This window comes from Ochotona curzoniae, unplaced genomic scaffold, assembly GCF_017591425.1.
Source record: "Ochotona curzoniae isolate NIBS_2020 unplaced genomic scaffold, NIBS_Ocur_1.0 contig_64, whole genome shotgun sequence".
In the NCBI taxonomy this organism is placed as follows: Eukaryota; Metazoa; Chordata; class Mammalia; order Lagomorpha; family Ochotonidae; genus Ochotona; species Ochotona curzoniae.
This window is the reverse complement of record NW_024466502.1, coordinates 38962-58833: the sequence shown is the minus strand read 5'-3', so window position 1 is coordinate 58833 and position 19872 is coordinate 38962. Positions and strand designations below refer to the sequence as shown.

Here is a 19872-nt window from a genome sequence, read left to right as displayed (position 1 = left end):
GGAGCACCGAGTACCTCAGGGAGGACCAAGCCCCTCCCGGAGCACGTAGCCCTCAGGCACAGCGCACACAACGCGTCCACCGAGACTCTGGACTCCATTTCCGCGCAGCCGCAGGACTGAGCGCCCTGCCCCCAGGCCGAGCGGCCGACATCTCGCGAGGTTTCTGTGCGGGCGCGCGGCGACGGCCCGTGAGTACGGCAGGCGCGTGATGGGCGCGGAGGCCTGAGGGCGGCGGTTGGTGCGCCAGGTGTGAGTGCGAAAGGGACGTCGCGACGAGAACCATGGAGGTCCAGTTCCGACGAGAGCTCGGGACGCCGCCGGCTCCGTCCTCCGGTGGCGGGAGCGGCAAACCTCGTGAGGAGAAGCGGACAGCCCTGAGCAAGGTGAGGGCGGGGCCTCCGCGGCTGGGCGGGGCTTCCGCGCGGGACGGGGCGGGACCTCCGGGGGCTGGGGGCGGGGCAGGGGGACCTTCCGCGGGGGCGTGGTCGGCGCCGTGTGGAGGTGGGATAGGGTCCGGGTTCGGGTCCGGGTCCTGCGCTCCCCTCACGCCTGACTACCGACGTGGCCTAGGTGGTCGTCCGGCGGCTCCCGCCCGGCCTCACCAAGCGGCAGCTGGAGGAGCAGCTGCGGCCGCTGCCCGCGCATGACTACTTTGAGCTCTTCCCCGCAGACCTCAGGTGAGAAGGGCCCACGCCTCCTGGGGGCCGTGCCGGAAGGCTGGGGCCTTGTGGACCCTAATCTTTGCCTCCATTCCAGTTCTGGTGGTTGGTGTTTTTTTGAAAGGCAGAGTTACAGGAAGGGACAGAGAGTGCCTCCTGCTCGGCGTTCATTCTTGCAGTGGCCGGGCTGGGGATCCAGGAGCCCGAGCACCTGGGCCCTGCTCCGCTGCCCTCCCAGGCTGCCAGCAGGGAGCTGGGTGGAGCAGAGAACAGGACGGCACACCTGGCTGCATGTGGGTGCCACAGCGCCAGCCTCGAGGCATTGCAGAGAGCTGTTCAGAGGGCCCCAGTGAAGAGGTTTTTGTGTGTTTTGCCGGGGGATGGTTTTCGGCGTGAAGGAAGCGGGGAGGTGAGAAATGGTGCCTTCTCATCACTGTGTCTTGTTTCAGTCTTCACCCTCACCTCTACTCGAGAGCGTACATCAACTTTAGGGATCCAGATGATGTCCTTCTCTTCAGAGATCGTTTTGATGGATTTATCTTCACTGACAACAAAGGTTGAGTCACTGTTTTCAATCTGACAGTCTCTTAGGGTGTGTCGGGTTGGGTGGGATTTGTGTGGGACTGATTTAAAGTAAGAGCATACGTTGTGAGTATGTTACTATGCTTGTGTGCTGCTCCACACAGTTCAAACCGGAAGAGTGCTAGAAATGCTGTGAGACTCGACAGCTTAGCTGACAGGACGAGGGCTTCCTGGACCTTGAGCTTACTTACCCTTGTTTCGTTCTGTGTTGCTAGTCAGTAGTGTGCCCAAGCCCACTGTCCCTCACCCCTTGTCACCCTGCACAGATGGCAAAATCCACCCAGTTCTGCCTGGGCCCATGTCCTGGATGCATCTTGAGTGTCCCCGCCTCCTTCCCAACCCTGTTTCAGTGCCCCACCTCAGTGGTTACATCATGAGTGTCCACTCCTGCCTCCCCTAACCGTGCCTCAGTGCCTCCACCCGGTTGTCCCTTGAGTGCTCACCCCCGCCCCCCAGTGCCCCGCCCCGTTTGCACCTTGAGTGTTCACTCCCCCCGCCCTCTGTGATGCACTTGACTCTGCCTGTTACATTAGAGTGCTGGCTCCAGTCCTGATTCTGATCCAGCTCTGCCGATGCACCTGCTCCTTGGGGCTGACATGGAGATCAGATGCACATTCCAGGCTTCTTGCTCCTGCCTGGCTCAGCCTGGCTGTGATGGACATTTGGGGAACCTACCAGATGTCACATTTTTCTCTCTCCCTTTCTGCCTCACCCCTACTTCTCCTGTCCCCATTACTCTACCTTTCAAATAACTAAAAATACATGTGTTTAAGTGTTGACAAAACCACCATCTTATACTCCTATGAGGATGCAACAGGAGCAGTTTCCCTTTGGTGAACTTTCCTTGAATATCTGTGGCCCACAGCTTGCCACATAGTAACAGGATTAGGGTCTAGTAGCTTCCTCAACCTTTAACTTGAAGCAGAGCTTGCATGGTATGTGATGCCCTTTTTTTTTTTTTTTTTAAGATTTATTTTTATTATTTTTTTATTGGAAAGGCGGATATACAGAGAGGAGAGACAGAGAGGAAGATCTTCCGTCCGATGATTCACTCCCCAAGTGAGCGCAATGGGCCGATACTATGCCGATCCGAAGCCAGGAGCCTCTTCTGGGTCTCCCACGCGGGTGCAGGTTCCCAAAGCTTTGGGCCGTCCTCAACTGCTTTCCCAGGCCACAGGCAGGGAGCTGGAAGGGAAGCGGGGCTGCCGGGATTAGAACCGGCGCCCATATGGGATCCCGGGCGTGCAAGGTGAGGACCTTTTAACCACTTGCGCCACCGCGCCGGGCCCGTGATGCCCTTTGATAATCATCTTTTACACATATGCCTTTTTAAAAAAAAAAAGATTAATTTATTTTTATTGGAAAGGTGGATAATACAGAGAGGGGGAGAGACACAGAGGAGGATCCTCTGTCCGATGATTCACTCCCCAAGTGACTACAACGGCTAGAGCCGAGCCAATCCGAAGCCAGGAGCCAGGAGCTCTTCCGGGTCTCACATGCGGGTGCAGGGTCCCAAGGACTTGGGCCGTCCTCAACTGCTTTCTCAGGCCACAAGCAGGGAGCTGGATGGGAAGGAGGGTCTCCAGGACTAGAACCAGCAACTGTATGGAATCCTGGCACGTGCAAGGCGAGGACTTTAACCACTATGCTATCACGCCAGGCCCGCACATATGCCTTTTAAAGATTTGCTTATTTTTATTTTAAAGAGTTACAGAGGAAAGGAAAGACAGGGAGATCTTCCATCTGTTGGTTCACTCCCCAATGTCCACAACAGCCAGAACTGAGCTTATCTGAAGCTGGGAGTCAGGAGCTTCTTCCAGGTCTTCCATTTGGGTGCTCCCATCTTCTGCTGCTTTCACAGGCATGTTAGCAGGGAACTGGACACAGGCAGAGCAGCCTGGACTTAAACCAGTGTTCATATGTGATCTTGGTGCTGCACGTGGTGATTCAGTATGCTGTGCTACACTCCCAGCCCAGTGTCTGTCTCTCTCTTTTTCTTCCTGTATCTGGGCAAAGGGGGAGAGAAGGGGAGAAGCTGCACTCAGCATTCTAATTACGTCAGTTTCTGAGGATAGGGGACAGCCATGCAATGTCATCCCAGTGTGTTTTGTGTGTGTGTGTGTTTTATTTTATTTTTATTGCAAAGTCAGATATACAGCGAGGAAGCTCTTCCATCCGATGATTCACTCCCCAAGCGGCCACAACGCTGGAGCTGAGCCAATCCGAAGTCAGGAGCCTCTTCCGGGTCTCCCATGTGGGTGCAGGGTCCCAAAGCTTTGGGCCGTCCTCGACTGCTTTCCCAGGCCACAGGCAGGGAGCTGGATGGGAAGCGGGGCTGCTGGGATTAGAACTGGCACCCACATGGGATCCCGGGCGTGCAAGGCGAGGACCTTAACCACTGCGCCACAGCGCCGGGCCCCCCAAGTGAATTTTATAGTTCTGAAATACTGTTGATTTTGTTGCTCCAAGGTTGAAAAATTCTTCCAAGGAGCATTTGCTGACATAGTCCACCTCAGAGTCTCCTTTTGTCCAGATATTTGCTGTGAACAGTTGGCTGGGAGAGTTGTCCAATTTGTTCTGCCCTCCATCCTCTGTTAGGCCCCGGTGGACTGCCATGTTCTCTGTACATCTGGGCCTGCCGTCCTCTGCATCATCTAAGGAGCAGCTGAGGAGGCCCAGTTCTGACATTGCACAGTCAGACCACAGATCCTGCAATTCTCCCCATGGTTGGAGTTCTGAATCTAGTGATTCGGTGGGCGGGGGGTGGGAAGAGGGTCCCAAAAGAACCCTCATCTGAGGTGACCCCAGACTCCTGTGTGTGTTAGCCAGTATGGGATCCAGCTGATGTCATTATCTACATTAGCCTACACACATATTGGTGGTTGCAGTTGCTGGGTCAGTTCTGTCTCTATCCCCATCTGTTATGTAAACCAATGGATGCTGCAGCCCAGCCAAACCCTGCCTATCACACACTTGGCCCTCATATATACCAGTGGGAACCAGAGCTTAGTCAAAGTGACCCCTAGTAACCCCCGTCAGACCTGCCCCCAGCCCTGGTTCCTCCTCTTGATGGTGTGTTTAGCAGACCAGTCCAGTCTCAGCCCAGTCAGCCCCACTATCCAGCTCATACTTTTATGCTGGTGGGTGCTATCGCCTGTCCAACCAAGTCCACCCAAGTCCTGGTTCTTTTGCTTACTTATGCTAGCTGCAGCCCATCAGAGAGGTGCCCACAATTTCCCTACAAGGCCCACTCCCAGCTCTGGATCTTGTACTTTCTACATGGTTCTGTGGTCTAGCTTCACAGGACTTGCCTTCATTCCTAGCACTTGCTAGCTGATGCTGCAGCAAGGCCTAACCAGCCTGCACTTGCTCTGGCTCATGCATGTACCAGTGAAAAGTCAGCCCAGCCTGGCTCTCCCCCTAACCCAGCTCACATGCAGGCCAATGAGTGCTGTAGCCCTGCCTAGCCTGGTCTGCCCCTAGTCTTAGTTCTCAGGTTTACTAGTGGGAGCAGTCGCTCAGCAATGGAATCCTGGCTGCCCTCTACCAGGCTCGCCCCCACCTGTCGGTCTTACATGTGTTGATGAGAGCTGTGGCCCAGGCTGACATGGTTTACCTCACCTAAGCATTTGCTAGTGGGTGCTATAGCTTGGCTCAACCCAGTCTGCCCCACTTCCAGCTCATGCTGGCAGGTGCTACAGCATAACCCAGCCTTGACTGCCCTTAGTCCCTGCCCTAATATGAACTGGCTGGTGTTGTGGCCCGACATGGCCTATCCTGCAACATGTCCTGGTTCTCAGATCTGCCAGTGGGTGTTATGAATTGGCCCAGCTTGGCACACCCCCAGACCTGACCCATAGGTATGTCAGCGGGCACTGTAACCTGGCCTGATCTGGGCTATTCCCTGCCTTGGTTCTTGTTCTCACCTGCAAGGACTCCATCCTGACAGAGGAGTTTCCCAAGCTTCTCTGTCAAATCACCTCCCAGTGGTAGATCTCACCTACACTGTTGGGGACTTGGCCCACCTCCTCTCCTAGCAGGTGCATCGGCCTTGCCCAACTGACCCACACCCATTTTGCCTCTTATTGTTGGGTGCTGCAGCCCTGCCCTGCATGGTCTACCTTCAGACCGAGCTCTCATGTAGTTGAGCAGGTGTTGAGACGAAGCTCAGCCTTGCTTGCACACACGCTGACTCTCATAAGCACCAGTGGGTGCTAGAGTCTGACCCTGTCTGATATGCCCTAGACCCAGTCCACACCCATGCCATGCAATACTTTAGCCATGTCCAGCCCAGATCGTCACCCCCCACCCCCATTCCAGCTCTTGCACTCCCAGTGCAACCCTAACCCAGTCAGGGCATCCCCTTAGCTCCCTGATCAGGCTCGCTCCCAGCCACAGATCTTGTGCATGCCAGTGGTTGCTCTGATGCAGCCTGGTATGGCTTGGCCTTTGCCATTAGATGCCACAGCCTGGCCTGTTCCAGCCCACCCCCAATCCCAAATCACTGGTGGTGCCTCAGCCTAACCTTGCCCAGCCTGCCCCCATCCCTGACTTTCGTGCAAATAGGTAGGTGTGATAACCTAGCCTGGCGTGGCCCACGCTCCATCATGGCTCCTGCATATGCCAGTGTGCTGTGGCTTGGCCTGGTCCTGCCTGGTCTGCCCTTGCCAGAACCAACCCACAAACTTGCTGACAAGTGGAGTAACCTTGCCTGGCCTGACCAACATCCACATGGAACCATATGCCCAGCAGCAGGAGCTACAACCCACCAGGGGGATTCTCCAAGGTCTCTCACCACACCCACTCCCAGACCTAGATCTCACATGTGCCAGTGGGTGCTAGGCCTTGTAGAGCATAGTCTGCCCCCTCTGTCTCTGCCTTTGTGTGTGCTAGTGAATGTTGTGTCCCATCCTGCCCCACACCCTATTCTTGGATGCACCTATGGGTGCTGCATCCTGGAACAGCCCAGCCTGTTCCCAACCCCAGTACTCCTGAGTGTCTTGGGATTCCATGGTCATGCCTAGCTTAGCCCAACGCTACGCTAGCTCTTGAACAGACTAGCAGATATTGCAATTCCACGGGGGTGAGCCTACGTATCTCCAATAGAATCTGCCCCCAGACCTGATTTTCTCATGTGCCAGTTAGTGTCATGACCCAGCCTAATGCTACCTGTTCCCTGTTCTGATACTCACTGGCGGTGCTGTGATCTAACCCTACCAGATAGGCCCCAGCCCTAGCTTTAGTGTGTGCCAGTGGGTGGTGGTCAGCAGTGGTTGATCCTAACTAGCTCAGCTCAGGTCTCCAGTGTGGGTGGGTGTGTCGGTCTGACCCAGAAGGGTCCTCCAGCTTCTCTCCTCCAACTGCTCAGTCTTATCCCCCTTGCATACCTGCAAGTACAGTGGACTTGTCAGTGGAAGTCCCCCAGAAGTCGTTCCTCACCTGAAGTGGTCCTCTCTCCCATACATCCCCACACCCCTAATCATCCCATTCCCAGCCTGGTCCTCTCAAACCCAGTCTTCTGATGGGTGGTATGCTTGCCTGGATCTCTGCTTGCCTATTAGGGACCCAAGCTCTTGGCATGGTGCTGGCCCAGAACCCTACCCCTCCTTCTGTCCAAGAGCCAACAATTCACAGTTCCCCAAGCCCAGTCCACCAGCACACCACATCAGCAGGCTAGCCTAGGGCTCTCCCTGCCACATACCCCACCTGGAATCAAGGACGTGTGGAAGTCCCCAGGCTCAGTTTGCTTGGGTGTGAACCCCCCAGGTGCCTCTACCAGCGCCATCTCCCCAGCCTCCCAGGGTGTCTCTTTTAAGCAAGGTAATTTCTTTGGCCTTGTTTAACAGAATAAATTAATCTTTTAATTTAAGTAATACAAGCTAATATAAGTTACCTGTGGTCAGTGTGGTGAAGCCAACAGGTGGTAAATATGTTTCATTCTGGGCTATGATCTTTCGCGTTATGGAAGATTACAGAATAATTGTGGAGTTTGGTAGATGCTTGGGAACATAGCGAAACAAAGGGGAGAGCTCTGCTGTGTGCTGCAGCCCCTGGGCTCAGCCCTGGCAGGAGCAAGGTGCCTTCCAGGTGGTGGTGGTGTACAGCCTGAGAGTGCTCTGGCCCTGTTTCTGGTTATAGGCCTGGAGTACCCAGCAGTGGTTGAGTTTGCTCCATTCCAGAAGGTGGCCAAGAAGAAGCTGAAGAAGAAAGATGCCAAGACGGGAAGCATTGAAGATGGTGAGCCCTGTCAAATAAACTGATACAGATGGCTCTTGTCCCAGGCTGAATGGTTTTGGATTTAGGTTTTTTTCTTTTTTGCTTTGTAGATCCTGAATACAAGAAGTTTTTAGAAACTTACTCTGTAGAAGAGGAAAAAACCAGTGCCAGCCCAGAAATCCTGCTGGGAGAGCTGGAGGCAAGGGCAAGGGAGCTCACAGGTCTGCTTTACCCCATCTCCTCTTCTGAGGATGCATGTTTGTGAGCATTCTGCTCTATTTTCATGATTGTGAGTGCCAAGTGAAGCCTAGGCAGACGTCCTCATGTGCTGGGCATCCCAGCCCTGGGCAAGGGACAGAGTGGTAGACGTCACGCATGAGGCCTCCTTCTTTGTGACACCTTCTTATGGCAGTGACAGGAGTGGGCATCCATTCCCGGTGGCCAGGGCCTTAAATTCCTGATTTACTTTATTTATTTATTTATTTATTTATTTTTATTGGAAAGGGGGATATACAGAGAGGAGAGACAGAGAGGAAGATCTTCCATCCGATGATTCACTCCCCAAGTGAGCCGCAACGGCCGATGCTATGCCGATCCGAAGCCAGGAGCCTCTTCTGGGTCTCCCATGCGGGTGCAGGGTCCCAAAGCTTTGGGCTGTCCTCGACTGTTTTCCCAGGCCACAAGCAGGAAGCTGGATGGGAAGCGGGGCTGCCGGGATTAGAACCGGCGCCCATATGGGATCCCGGGGATGCAAGGCGAGGACCTTAACCACTTGCGCCACCGCACCGGGCCCCCTGATTTACTTTTGATAGTGAAGTTATTCAGCAGAAAATTTGCTGTGAGCTCTGCCAAGTGGTGGAAGAGGAGGAAGGCAGGGCAGGAACTGGGGATTGAATCCCGCATCCACACAGGCAGCAGGAACTGGGACTGAATCCCGCATCCACACAGGCAGAAGGATGTATGTGTGATGGATGACAGTGTGGCCCATATTCCCACTCCTGAGAAGAGACAAGGTCTCCGCCCTGAACGATGAGAAAGGGAGTAGACCACACAGCTTGATGGGTTAGATGTGCAAAGGATTCCTGGAGCTTGGGGCTCTGGCACCAACACTACAAGGCAGGGAGTGTGATTTCATTGTAGACTCACTGAAAATATAGACAGGAGTTTTCAGACTCCTTCCTGCCCTTCCTGTTCTGTCCTGTTCTCTTGTGCAGAATCTGACTTCAGGGCAGGGGGTTTTCTTTTTGTTTGTGTAGATTTTTAATATTATTTACATAGTTGATAGGAATGCATGCCCATGTGGCTTTCCAGTCAGGGTGGGGAGGGTCGAGGTGTGGAGGTAGGTGGGTGGGACACATGTTTCGGTGGCTTTTTCCTCCTGGGTCCTCAAGGAGGTAAGGGGAGAGGGCCATTTCTTGCTGTCAACTACATCAGCACCAAGGATGGGGAAGTCATTTGATGACACCTTAGAGATCCTGCGGTGACAAAGAATGTTCCAAAGGTGTTACTTGAGTGGTTTTGTTACTTCTGAGATGTCAGTTTTGTGGCACCAGGGTTGAGAAAATTCTTCTAACATCTGTTGGTTGACCAAGTCCACCTTAGTTCACCACATACCCAGGAATATGCTGTAAAGCTTGGTCAGGGTAATTGTCCAACCTCTGTCAAAGCAGTCAGTATCCTCTGCTGGCCTGGATGAGCTGGTGGTCGTGTGTCCTGTGTAGATCTGGACATGCTGTCAACCTCACAAACATCAGAAACTAAGGAGGCCTAGTCTCAATACCTGCACTCCAAGGTTGGACCATACATTCTGTGATTTGCCCTGTGATCAGGGTCTGAGTCCAGCGATTAGTTGGGGAGTCCCCAAAGAAACCTTGTCTGAGGTAACCTCAGACTTGACTCTTGTGTGCCCCAGCTAATGCAGGATCACGTTTGGTCTGTCACCTACACCAGCCAGTGTATATACTGGATGCAGATGCCTGCTTAGTTTCACAGCAGCCACATATTTCAGGCAAACCAACAAGTGCTGTTGCCAACCTAGCCTGCCACAAACCACACCATCAGGTACTGTGGCCTAATCAGGGTGACCCCCCAGCCTTGTTTTTTAAATATGCTGGAATGGGCTATAGCCTAGCCCAGTACATTTTGTAGCACATCTGGGTCTCGTGCACACTCATGGATGCTACAGCTTAGTTCAGCCTGACCCATCCCCAGTTGTGGTCCAGACATATGCCATCAAATGTTTTTGCCTTGAACAGCCTGGCCTGCACCCAATCCTGGCTTTCAAGCAGGGCAGTAGCTACAGTTCCCCTACCAGGCTTGCTCCTGGACCTGGGTCTTGTACCTGCTAGGGGGTGCTGTAGTCCAGCCAGACATGACTCACACCCAGTCCTGGCACTTGCCAGTTGGTGCTGTGGTCTAGCCCAGCTGGCTTGCACCCATTCTGGCTCTCATATATGCCAAAGGATGAGCTGCCTACCCCAGCCTGGCCTATTCCCAGACTTCCCCCTCCTCAGTTCCAGCTCTTATCCTCACCAGTGGACTCAGCTGCCCAGTAAGAGAGTTCCTGAAGTTCCCTTCTCAGCCCTGCTCCCAGACCAGGGTCTTACACATGCCAGCAGGTATTGAGGCCCAGTCTGGGATGGTCCCACCCACAGTTTGAGCATTCACCAGCAGTTGTTCAGCCTGGTTCAGCCTGTCTTGCCTCCAGTTCCAGCTCTTGCTGGTGGGTGCAGTAGCCCAACCCAGCCTGGCCCACTCCAATCCCTTTTGTGAACTGGTGGGTGTTGTAGTTCGGTCCAGCCTGGCCTGTACCCAATCCTGCCAGGGTAGATTTTAAAAATAATGATACCTCCCCTAAGTACTTAAAGGTCAGATTGAAGTACTTGAAATTGTATTTTTAGAGTTAAATGTCACCTACTTGCTCTGTTTTAGCTAGAAGAACCACACCTCTTTTGGAATATATTAAAAGCAGAAAGTTGGAAAAACAGGTAGGTCAGCTTTTGGCCTGGTGAGTGCCCTTCCTTCTCATGTCTGTCATTTCCATGCAGACAGCTCATACTTGAACTTTTTCCATGGCTGCAGAGAATTCGAGAGGAGAAGCGAGAAGAACGAAGAAGAAGGGAGTTAGAGAAGAAACGCTTGCGGGAAGAAGAGAAAAAAAAAAGGAGGGAAGAAGAAAGATGCAAAAAAAAAGAGACAGATAAGCAAAAGAAAATCACGGAGAAAGATGTAAGGATTAAGGTAATTTGAGGAAACTTTTTGTTTTCTAGGAATCTTTTTCTTAGGGGAAGCAAAGGATTTTCTGGTGTTTTGTTCTAAGGTAATTCCCGCTGGAACTCACTAGTGATGCAGGGGCAGGTTCTCACAGAACCCTCTAGAAGCACACCCTCAGATGCGGCCAGGCTGTGCTGTAGGAACCCAGTGTCGGAGGCTCCAGGTCTAACCCAGCTGCAGGTCACTTCCTGTGTTGGTGTGTGTAGATGGCTTGGTGATCGTCTGGTGACCCCAGCTGATGGGGGTTCCATCTTAGGATCTGCTGTCAGTCTTTGTGCGACTTGGAAAGCGCCCCATATCCCTACTGCTCACATCTCACTGTGCAGGCCAGCCTGGAGTAGCTATGAACAGCACTGTGGGCAACATGGTACCCTAAAGTATCTCCAAACTCAGGAGGGTCTGAGCTTAAGCTGGTTTGCTGCAGAGATACAAGGTGTGCAGGATGACTAGGTAAACCATCTTTGTCCAAACATCCGTAGCAATTTAAGCTGGCTTTGATAAGAATTGAGTAAGGGTCTGTGTCGTTTTGAAATTGAGGATCCCAGTCAGCACGGTGAAATACAGATGATTATGTTAGCAAGGACAAGTCCTGGAGGCCCAAGAGGCAACAGCCCTCGAAAGGTGACCAGTGAGTCCAGGCCTCAGCTGCTGTGCAGGCAGTAGGAGTGACCTATTTGTGTTTCTCATCTGATCTCATGTCCTTTCCAGACAAGCCCAGCAGCCACCCAGGGGGTGAGCTTTACCTTCTCAAAGTCACTGTTAGTGGCGCATCCTTTGCCTGTTGCCCATGCCAACCATAATTTTAATTATAACTTTTAGCATATAGCATTTTGTGTTCATATTTATTGCTATGAAATGAAGATGAACAAAAGCAGTGAAAAAAACAAATGTCAGTGAAGTTCAGGGCTCCTGTATTAAAAAAAAAAAAATCAGAGTAAGCATAGCAGGAGAAAGAGCTGATTCCATCCTGCTTTAGGCAAGTAAGCCTGGGGTGGCCAGGCAGCGAGCGTGAGCAGCCATGGTTCTACCTGACCGCCAAACATGGCATGGGCTTCGGGTTGTCTGGCCCCAAGCTTTGCTTTGATAAACAACTGTGTTCCATTTGTGGATCTCTGACTACAAGTCATCCTGAGAGTTTAAATGATTAAAAACCTAAAAAATATGTGGAGAAATATGCTGACAGATGGAAGACAACAAGGTAGAGCGTGTCCTCCTGGTGAGTCCTCTGTGGGAGCAGCCCAATGTTGGCTTGCCCTGAGACCTCCATAACTGGACTGCAAGCTTAAGTCAAGCAAAATTCTTCAACACACAAGCTGTGAGCTGCAGTTGACATTATTGAGGAAATGATGTGATCTTTTTTCCAGAGCTTTTTAAAAAAGTGTGTGTGTCTGTACTTGGTCTGCTCATATGCAGTGTGTGAAAAACAAGTGGAAACGAATATGTGTGCATATGCTTGTGTGTGTGACCAGGTCACATGTATGTAAACACATAGATGAAGGTGTGTGTGTATGTGACTAATGTGCATACACAAGTGTAAGCACAGGTGGGGGTTTATATGGCCAGGCCACCTGTGTGTAGTGTAGACATAGATGAAGGTGTGGGGGGCTGACACACACACGAGCGTAAGCACAGGTGGGGTGTGTGTGACCAGGTTGTATGCTGATGAATGACTGTCAGTCTGTTGTCTCCGGTAGGCCCCAGACGCGTGCCCGCACCACGTTCTGAACATGGTCCTGGCTTGTCTGCAGTCCTCTTGATTCATGTGTTTTGAGTGCTCCTGTTGTTTTCCTCATGCTTCTGTGCCATCTACCGGGATAGCCTGTGCTGCCCTCTAAACTGGCCTGTTTCCATCTTGTTTCTCTGGGGCCTTCTAGACCCTCTTCTTGCCTGCATCAGAGTGTGACTTGCACGGCCTCAGCTGGCTGCAGGCAGCATGAAGCAGCTTGTAGGTGTGGGGTCGTCTGGTGGATGAGGCATGTCTCAGAAAGCAGTGCCCATTTACTGAGAGGAAGTTCCCGTTTAAGGATGCCATGCAGGCTCAGTGGGCACTCACTAGCTGACATGGTCATTCACTTCCATTATTTTCCTTAATTTAGGTCGGTTTTGTTTGCAAATGAAATTTACCCATATGTATCTGTGTGTAGTTTTGCTACACTGAAATCTATAATGTTTAATGTTATGAAATCTCAGAAGTGCATCTGTCAGTTCTCAGTTGTACAAAGGAGTCTACCTGCCCAGACCCCAATGCAGAAATGGTCAATTTGATGTGTCCCAGCAGCCTGAGACATCTGCTACTAGAAGAGGGCTCTTAAGTTTTCCAAAACTGTAAACTATTCTAAAGCCATCTGCCTAAAGCAACCTTTGGAAAAAAAGTTATTTTCTCCCTTTATTATTAAAAAATTTACTTGTTAGGCAAAGTAGAACCTGTCAGCAACAGAAAGGAGATAGGCAGAAAGTGGACGTGGTCCCTGTGTCCACTGTGTGTATGAATGTTTCAGACAATTCCCTCCATGTGCGCAGACCAGTCATAGCCACTTTGGACCCTGATGCCCCATGGGCAATAGGTGTGTGCAGCGGTGACCTGGGAGATTGCCCTCCAGCTCTGTCTGTGCAAGCACTGTTTGTGGTGTTTACACAATATGACTGCTGAAGGACACACATCCAGAATTTTGAGTGGCGGCTGACTGTGGTGCATTAACTTCTACATCGGGATTGGAAAGTTGGGAACCTCTGCTGTGTGGTTCTGTAATTCAACGAGTCAGCTATGCCGCACCATGTTTCATGGCTGTGGGTGTTTCAGTGACTGAAGATGCCACTATGTATTAAACCAACCCAGGGTTTTTTGACTTTCAGCTTTCTTCTGTTATTCAAACATTTGGGCTTAATAATAGCATATGTTTTTACTTAGCAACTACTTTAATACTGTGCTCTTGAGGTTGATATTTCACTAATATCATAATTTCTCAGCTTCTTAAGAAACCAGAAAAGGGAGAGGAACCACCCACAGAGAAACCAAAAGAAAGAGGCGAGGAAACTGGTGTTGGAGATGGAAAGCCAGAGGTCGTGAAGGCGCGGCCCTTGGAGAGCTCACTGGAGGAGCTCAGGGAGAAGTGAGCAAGCTTTCCTTGTTACTGCCCCTCAGCTCCTGTCGTGTGTGCGCCTGTGTCCATCCACATGCGCAGTGTTCTAGGACAAGAACACACTTGTTGTGCAAGGAACCCCGGGTGCCCAGGGAGAACCCCGGGTGCCCAGCTGCAGTCTGCTGTAGCTCATGGCTGTGTCTTGGACACTCTTCTGTTTTCCCTGCTCTCTGCTCCTGGAATGGGGACCCTGTGTTTTAGGTCTTCGGTTCTCATGAGTTTTGTCAGTTTGCCATGAGGTGCGTGCCTCATGATCCCTACAGACACAGGCTGTTTGTCTAGAAGTAGATCCGAAGGGTTATGTCAGTTGTCTTCCTTGGCAGCTGTGGGTTTGTTCCTGCCTTCTGAAGGTCTTGCCTCTGTCTGCCTCCTAGGGTGTCCACATGCAGTGAGTGGCAGGAGTGCTGGTGCTGGGACAAGAATGCTTTTTGTGCAGCTCTGGAGGGAGCTTCTCTGGACATAGTCCTTTGAGGGGGGTAAGATTTATTTACTTTGAAGGCAGAGTTAGGTCTTCCATCCTCTGGTTCATTCCCCAAATGGCTGAAACAGTTAAAGCTGAGCCAGTCTAAAGCTAGGGGCCCAAGTATTTGAGCCACCCTCCTCTGCTTTCCCAGGCGCATTAGCAGGAAGCTGGATCAGAAATGGAACAGCCAGGACTTGAGATGGCACCCATATGGGGTGCTGGTACCACAGGTGGGGGATTGGCCTGTTACATCATTACATCGCCCCCAAGGACATAGCATACCAATGGACCAGAAATGTGCTCCTGACTCATCCCTGGCCTTGAGGCCATGTGTGACTAATGTCCCCTGACCCAGGACTCTTGTCAGTTGTGACATTTAGACACCTGGTCCCCAAGGCTGTTCTGCAGTTGGTGAGAGTAGATTTCAGCTGAGAGGGCGAGTGATAAGGCTGGAGGCAGATGACCAGTTTCCCAGAATCACAAGAATGAGCATGTGTCCATTTACTATTGGTTAGGGCGCATAGTGTAAGTTCTTCGTGACTGATATCACCTGCCAATTCCAAGGCTGCATCAGGGTGAGTGCTCCTGGCTCCCCGCAAAGCCACTCAGGTCTTGTTGACTCTATAGGGAACAGGAGGGCTGTGCTTACTTTGGAGGGTTAATGAACATTGGAAAAGGTGAGGTGCTATAATATGCTTGCAGTGTGTCTTACTCAGATACAAGGACGGATGCTGTGGTTCCATCTGTTGATGTTAGTAGCAGCATAATATAGACAAGGTATCATGGCTATTGACCCTTTGTGTTGAGTTGCAAGTCACAGCCTGACCAGGGAAAAGAGGTCTTGAGAAAAATAAGTTGAAATACAAAGATGGCCCACAGGTGATAGCAAGAATCGCAGGGCTCACTGTGAGTGTGGGCAGCCTTCCAGAAGGAACAGAGATGAACTGAGAAGAGAGCCTAGACTGGACTGTTCCTGTGGAGGTTATAAGAGGCCAGGAATATGGTTCCTCATTCATCTGGGGTCTTCGCCCAGCTCTGTGCTGTGAGGACATGTGGTATGTCACAGTCACAGCTGCTCTTTCCAAGCAAAGTCTCATTGAGCCAGAAAGGAAAAAATGTGGCTGGGTGTGTTGCAGCATTCACAGCCTGGGGTAGCAGTACTAGAGCAGCTGTTACGGTTCACCCGATGCACAGCATGCCCTGAAAGTTAGAACAGGAAAGCAATCAGCCATCTTCTGTTCTCAGAGAATCCAGTCACTTTTCACTGAGAAAAAATAGAGTTGTGTCTGCTGTGAAACTGGCACATTTGTGACATTTGTTTGAGGGTTAGGGTTAGGAAGAGTACGGGTGTGAAGCCGTTCCACACTGGAGTGCCTGGGTGTGAATCCCAGCTCGATTCCTGTCTTGAACTTGCTGCTAATACACACCCTGGGAGGCAGCAGGTGATGGCTCAGGATGCGAGTTCTGCCATGCACGTGCAGTAAATTCATGCTCCTGGCTTGGGTTGGCCCAGCCCTGGCTGTTGTGGGCATTTGGGGAACAAACCTTCAGATAGCAGTTCGTTTTCTTTCTTTCTTTCTCTCTCTTTCTTTCCCTCCCTACCTCCCTCTTTCTCCCTATTTCAAGTACATAAATAATACAGTTTACCTTCAAGTAAGGAAAAGTTCATGAGGGTTTCAGTAATGACAGTTCATGAGGGTTTCTTTTATGTTATTAAGATAACATGGGATTGGTGGTAGTTGAATCTGTGTGGGTAGGGAAGCTGACTGTGATGCATGTGGAAATGGCTTGTTACCGTGTCAGTAGCTTCTCATTGACAGTTGTAGTTCACTGTCTGGTGGCTAGCCCTTGTGTCACTTTAGTCCTGTGTGTGCCCTGAGGAACAGAGGTGCAAACTTGCTTGTTTGCATCTCACAGGCCGATGTCCCAACTGCTGTTTCCCTGCAGAGCATTTTGATTTTGAACAACTTTCTTCCAGATATAAATGCCTACTTCCACTTCCAAGTCAGTTTCAATATTGTCTTACTCTTCATAGTTGTTTCCCCCTTCTTTCTTGGCATCCTGTCTGGCTTTAGGGCCTGAAAATGGAGTTGGCCCTGTGTGGTGTTGGCCCTTGGGAGTGACCTTGTCCTTCTGCCATAGCAGGACCAGCCAGCTGTGCAGCTGCATCAGCCAGGAACTCGCCTGCGAGTCCATGAGTGTGGCCGAAGACCCTCCAAGGAGGGCTGTGGTGGGAGGAGTGGGGAGGCAGAAGACTCAGCAGGGGCTGCTCCCAAGAAGAATGAAGAGGCAGAGTGAGCCTTGTGTGCTTCATGATACTTGTTTGTGATGGCCTCAGCCTCCTTGGAGGAGAAGAGCATCCTGGGTAACCTGACTTTAGGAAGGAAGTTGCATGCTGCAGACAAAGAGGGGGCATGGAAACATCTGGAAGCCATTCCTAAAGGAGTGCACGTTTAAAAATTGGACATATATTTAAAGATTTTTAATACTTCTAGTATGAACTAATATGTACTACTAAGCCAGAACAGGACATAACTTACTGGAAAGTAGAAAAGATAATAATAAAAGAGGAAAGAAAATAAGTACCGTGGTGGTATTAATTCTGAAGCACTTTGGGTTATAAGAATATAGTGTCCACTTTAAGTCTCATGAATTGTTAAAACATGTGTGCTGTCAAAATACGTGCCTGGTGCTTCTAGTCAGCCATGTCAGCTATAGTGCTGAAGAAGGAGCAGCTCTTGTTCCTTTGTAATCTGTCTGTTGTATCTGATGTGGCCTGATAAGATGGCTTCCCAGCCTTGTCCCAGGCATGCACCTGACTGTAAGCATCAGGGTCCTTAGGTCTGTGCAGAAGTAGAAATGTTGTGTTAGGGAGGGATAGCCTGGGTTAGCTCCTGCAGCCTGTTTTCTGGGTCTTCAGCACTTACACTTTCATAGATTAATGAAACTTTGTAAAATTGGTATTGTACAGTGTTTTTTCATTTTTTAAAAATGTTTATGTTTTTTACTCTGTTCTTTGAGCTGTTTATTAAAATGTTCAGGGCTATGGATTTTAAGTCCTGAGGTTATGGAATTTTCTATATGGAATTTTATATAAAATACTGCTTTTTAAAATGTGGCTTCAATCATCTGCATCACTTGCTGATTGTACCCATTTCTTATTAATGATTAATTATGAAACATTTCTGCATCAAAACACTGAGAATCCCTCTGTCAACTGAAGACCTATGACTGCTGGACATGGGGTCTGTGTCCTGCACAGTGGGCTCTTGTCTGTGCTTCTAGGGTATGAGAACCTGCGGGGAGAGAACAGGGCGCTGGCCAAGAAGGGCTGGGTGCTGGCATGTAGCAGGCCTTGCAGGCCATGTGTCTAGCATAGCTACTGGGCTCTGCCATTTCTGTAGTATGTAGGTGAATGGCTGTGGGCCAGTAAAACATTGTGTATAAGGCAGAGCATGGACCAAAGGTCCTGCCTCATGGCACGTTGTCTGATCTGAAAATTCTAGGACTGATGCCCCTCATGTCGGAGATATCTTGGCTCTTATTGCCTGGTGCCTGCAGTTCGTTAGAAAATGCTGATGTTTTGGTCTCAGCATTCCTTTTTATTGTTAAAAACTATAATACCAAGGCTGGCTTCCTTCTGACTTTATGCTTCCATTTTGACATGGCACTGCTGCTTCCGTTCATGTAAAAATGCCATCCCCGGGACCCTCGGCTGTTTTGGGCTGGGCCAGACAGCAGCACCATCACTTAGAAGCAGCTCAGATACAGTGTGTGTTTTTATAAGTTCCAACTAACACAAGCTTTTTGAGGTCTTCTAATGGTCAGCCAAAGTGAACTTTGTTCCTTATTAAAGGTCACAATATGGAAACTTCCTTACAAAACAAAAGGCCTTCCCAGTTCCACATTTATTTTCCACATTCACAGAACTTACAAAAATGTTTGTGTTTGTACTTTCAGAGGTAATTAGATGAATAATTTTTAAAAAGAAAACTATTATATTTAAAGAATCAACATCCATTGCAAAAACAGGTGAGAAAACACCCTAAAATACTTCCCAGTTAATATCTGTGTCTCAGAAATCAACATTTTTCCAGACCCTGAACTTGGCATGAAAGGGAGGAAGTGGGCTGGAAGCGCCTGCTCCAGGGCCAGACAAGTGATGTCCTGCCAGCCGTGAGCCTTCTGGGATGCCTGGGGCAGGAGTGCTACAGAGGATCTCATATCTTGGGGCACAGAGGTCAGACCTGTGCTGTCCCCTCGAGCAGCGGTGCAGGAGGCACAGGGCCCTCACTGGAAAGCAGCCAACCAGAGAGAAATGGTGCCAGCAAGCAGAAGCACCTAGCACCTGTGGTTTTGGGGCTGGACTCTGTAAGACTCACAGCTTTCAGAGGAGGCATGGACGGTGCATTTCTACTCTTAGCTGAGTAACAATAAGTGTCCTGCCCTAAGCCTCTGTGTCCCTGGAACAGCCAGGGTAGGTAGCCAGGGCACTGCCTTCCCAGCCTCTCAGGGCTGTGTGCTGACTACATTGAATCCTGAGGCTCTGTATGTCCTCTCTGGCTAGCTGAAGTGACCTAAAGAGATGGTGCCTCAGGCCTGGTGCAGTGGTCTAGCAGCTAAAGTCCTAACATGCCAGGATCCCATATGGGCGCTGGTTCTAATCCTGGAGGCTCTGCTTCCCATCCAGCTCTCTGCTTGTGGACTGGGAAAGCAGTTGAGGATGGCCCAAATCCTTGGGAACATGTGCCTGTGTGGGAGATCCAGAAGTGATTTCTGGCTTCGGATCAGCTCAGCTCCGGTTGTTGGCGGCCACTTGGGGAGTGAATCAGTGGACGGAAGATCCTCCTCTCTGTATATCTGACTTTCCAATAAAGATAAATATTAAAGAGAGAGAGAGAGATGGTGCCTCATTTCTCTCCTCTCTTGAGGGCCAGAGATTGGAGACTGGGATGTTCTGAACGTGGGAAATATGACAACGATTAGAAAGCAAGAGTGCAGGCACAGGGGGAAGCATGGGTTTGTACTTCAGGATTCTCCCTGGTGCAGAAATAGCTGGTGCCAATCGAGAAACAACAGTCCTGCCTGGAGGAGGGGGAAGAATTTAATTCTAAATTGACCACATCGCAGTGTCCAACAGTAGACAGCACAGATTTTAAGGAACCTAAGGTAGCATAACCAGTGATGAAGCTGGCCTGGGCACTGGTTTGAGTTCCAACTGCTCCACTTCTAATCCATCTCCCTTGTAATGCACTTGGGAAAGCAGCTGAAGATGATCTAAGCGCTTAGATCCCACGTCCATGTCAGAGACCAGAAGAAGCTCCAGATTCCTGGCTTCAGCCCAGCCATGGTCCTTGTACCCTGTTGGGAAGTAAGCCAGCTAATGGAAGACACTCCACTTTCTCCTCTCTCTCTCTCTCTCTCTTCCTCTCTCTGTGTAAAAAGAGATAGAAAAACCTGGAAAACAAACAATAAGTACTAGAATGGAAAATAACATTAAGTGTTCAGTATTCAGCTTTCCTCACAAGTGAGGGAACAT

At 50.5% G+C, this 19872-nt stretch overlaps 1 protein-coding gene across 4 annotated transcripts in view; it reads left to right on the top strand.

The window, feature by feature from the left end:
- The first annotated feature begins 205 nt into the window (after positions 1-205).
- Positions 206-19872, top strand: part of UPF3A (UPF3A regulator of nonsense mediated mRNA decay) — a 34860-nt gene continuing 15193 nt past the window's right edge. Inside the window, exons 1-8 of one of the 4 annotated variants that reach the window (XM_040991093.1) lie at positions 206-383; positions 571-677; positions 1109-1215; positions 7380-7478; positions 7568-7678; positions 10389-10444; positions 10539-10697; positions 16476-16636. In XM_040991093.1, coding sequence (XP_040847027.1) covers positions 282-383; positions 571-677; positions 1109-1215; positions 7380-7478; positions 7568-7678; positions 10389-10444; positions 10539-10697; positions 16476-16631 — 897 coding nt within the window. In that variant the 5' untranslated portion in view covers positions 206-281 and the 3' untranslated portion in view covers positions 16632-16636. Of the gene's footprint in view, positions 384-570; positions 678-1108; positions 1216-7379; positions 7479-7567; positions 7679-10388; positions 10445-10538; positions 10698-13697; positions 14400-16475; positions 16916-19872 lie in introns of those variants that run through there. The other 3 variants (XM_040991094.1, XM_040991092.1, XM_040991095.1) reach the window with 3 other exon arrangements.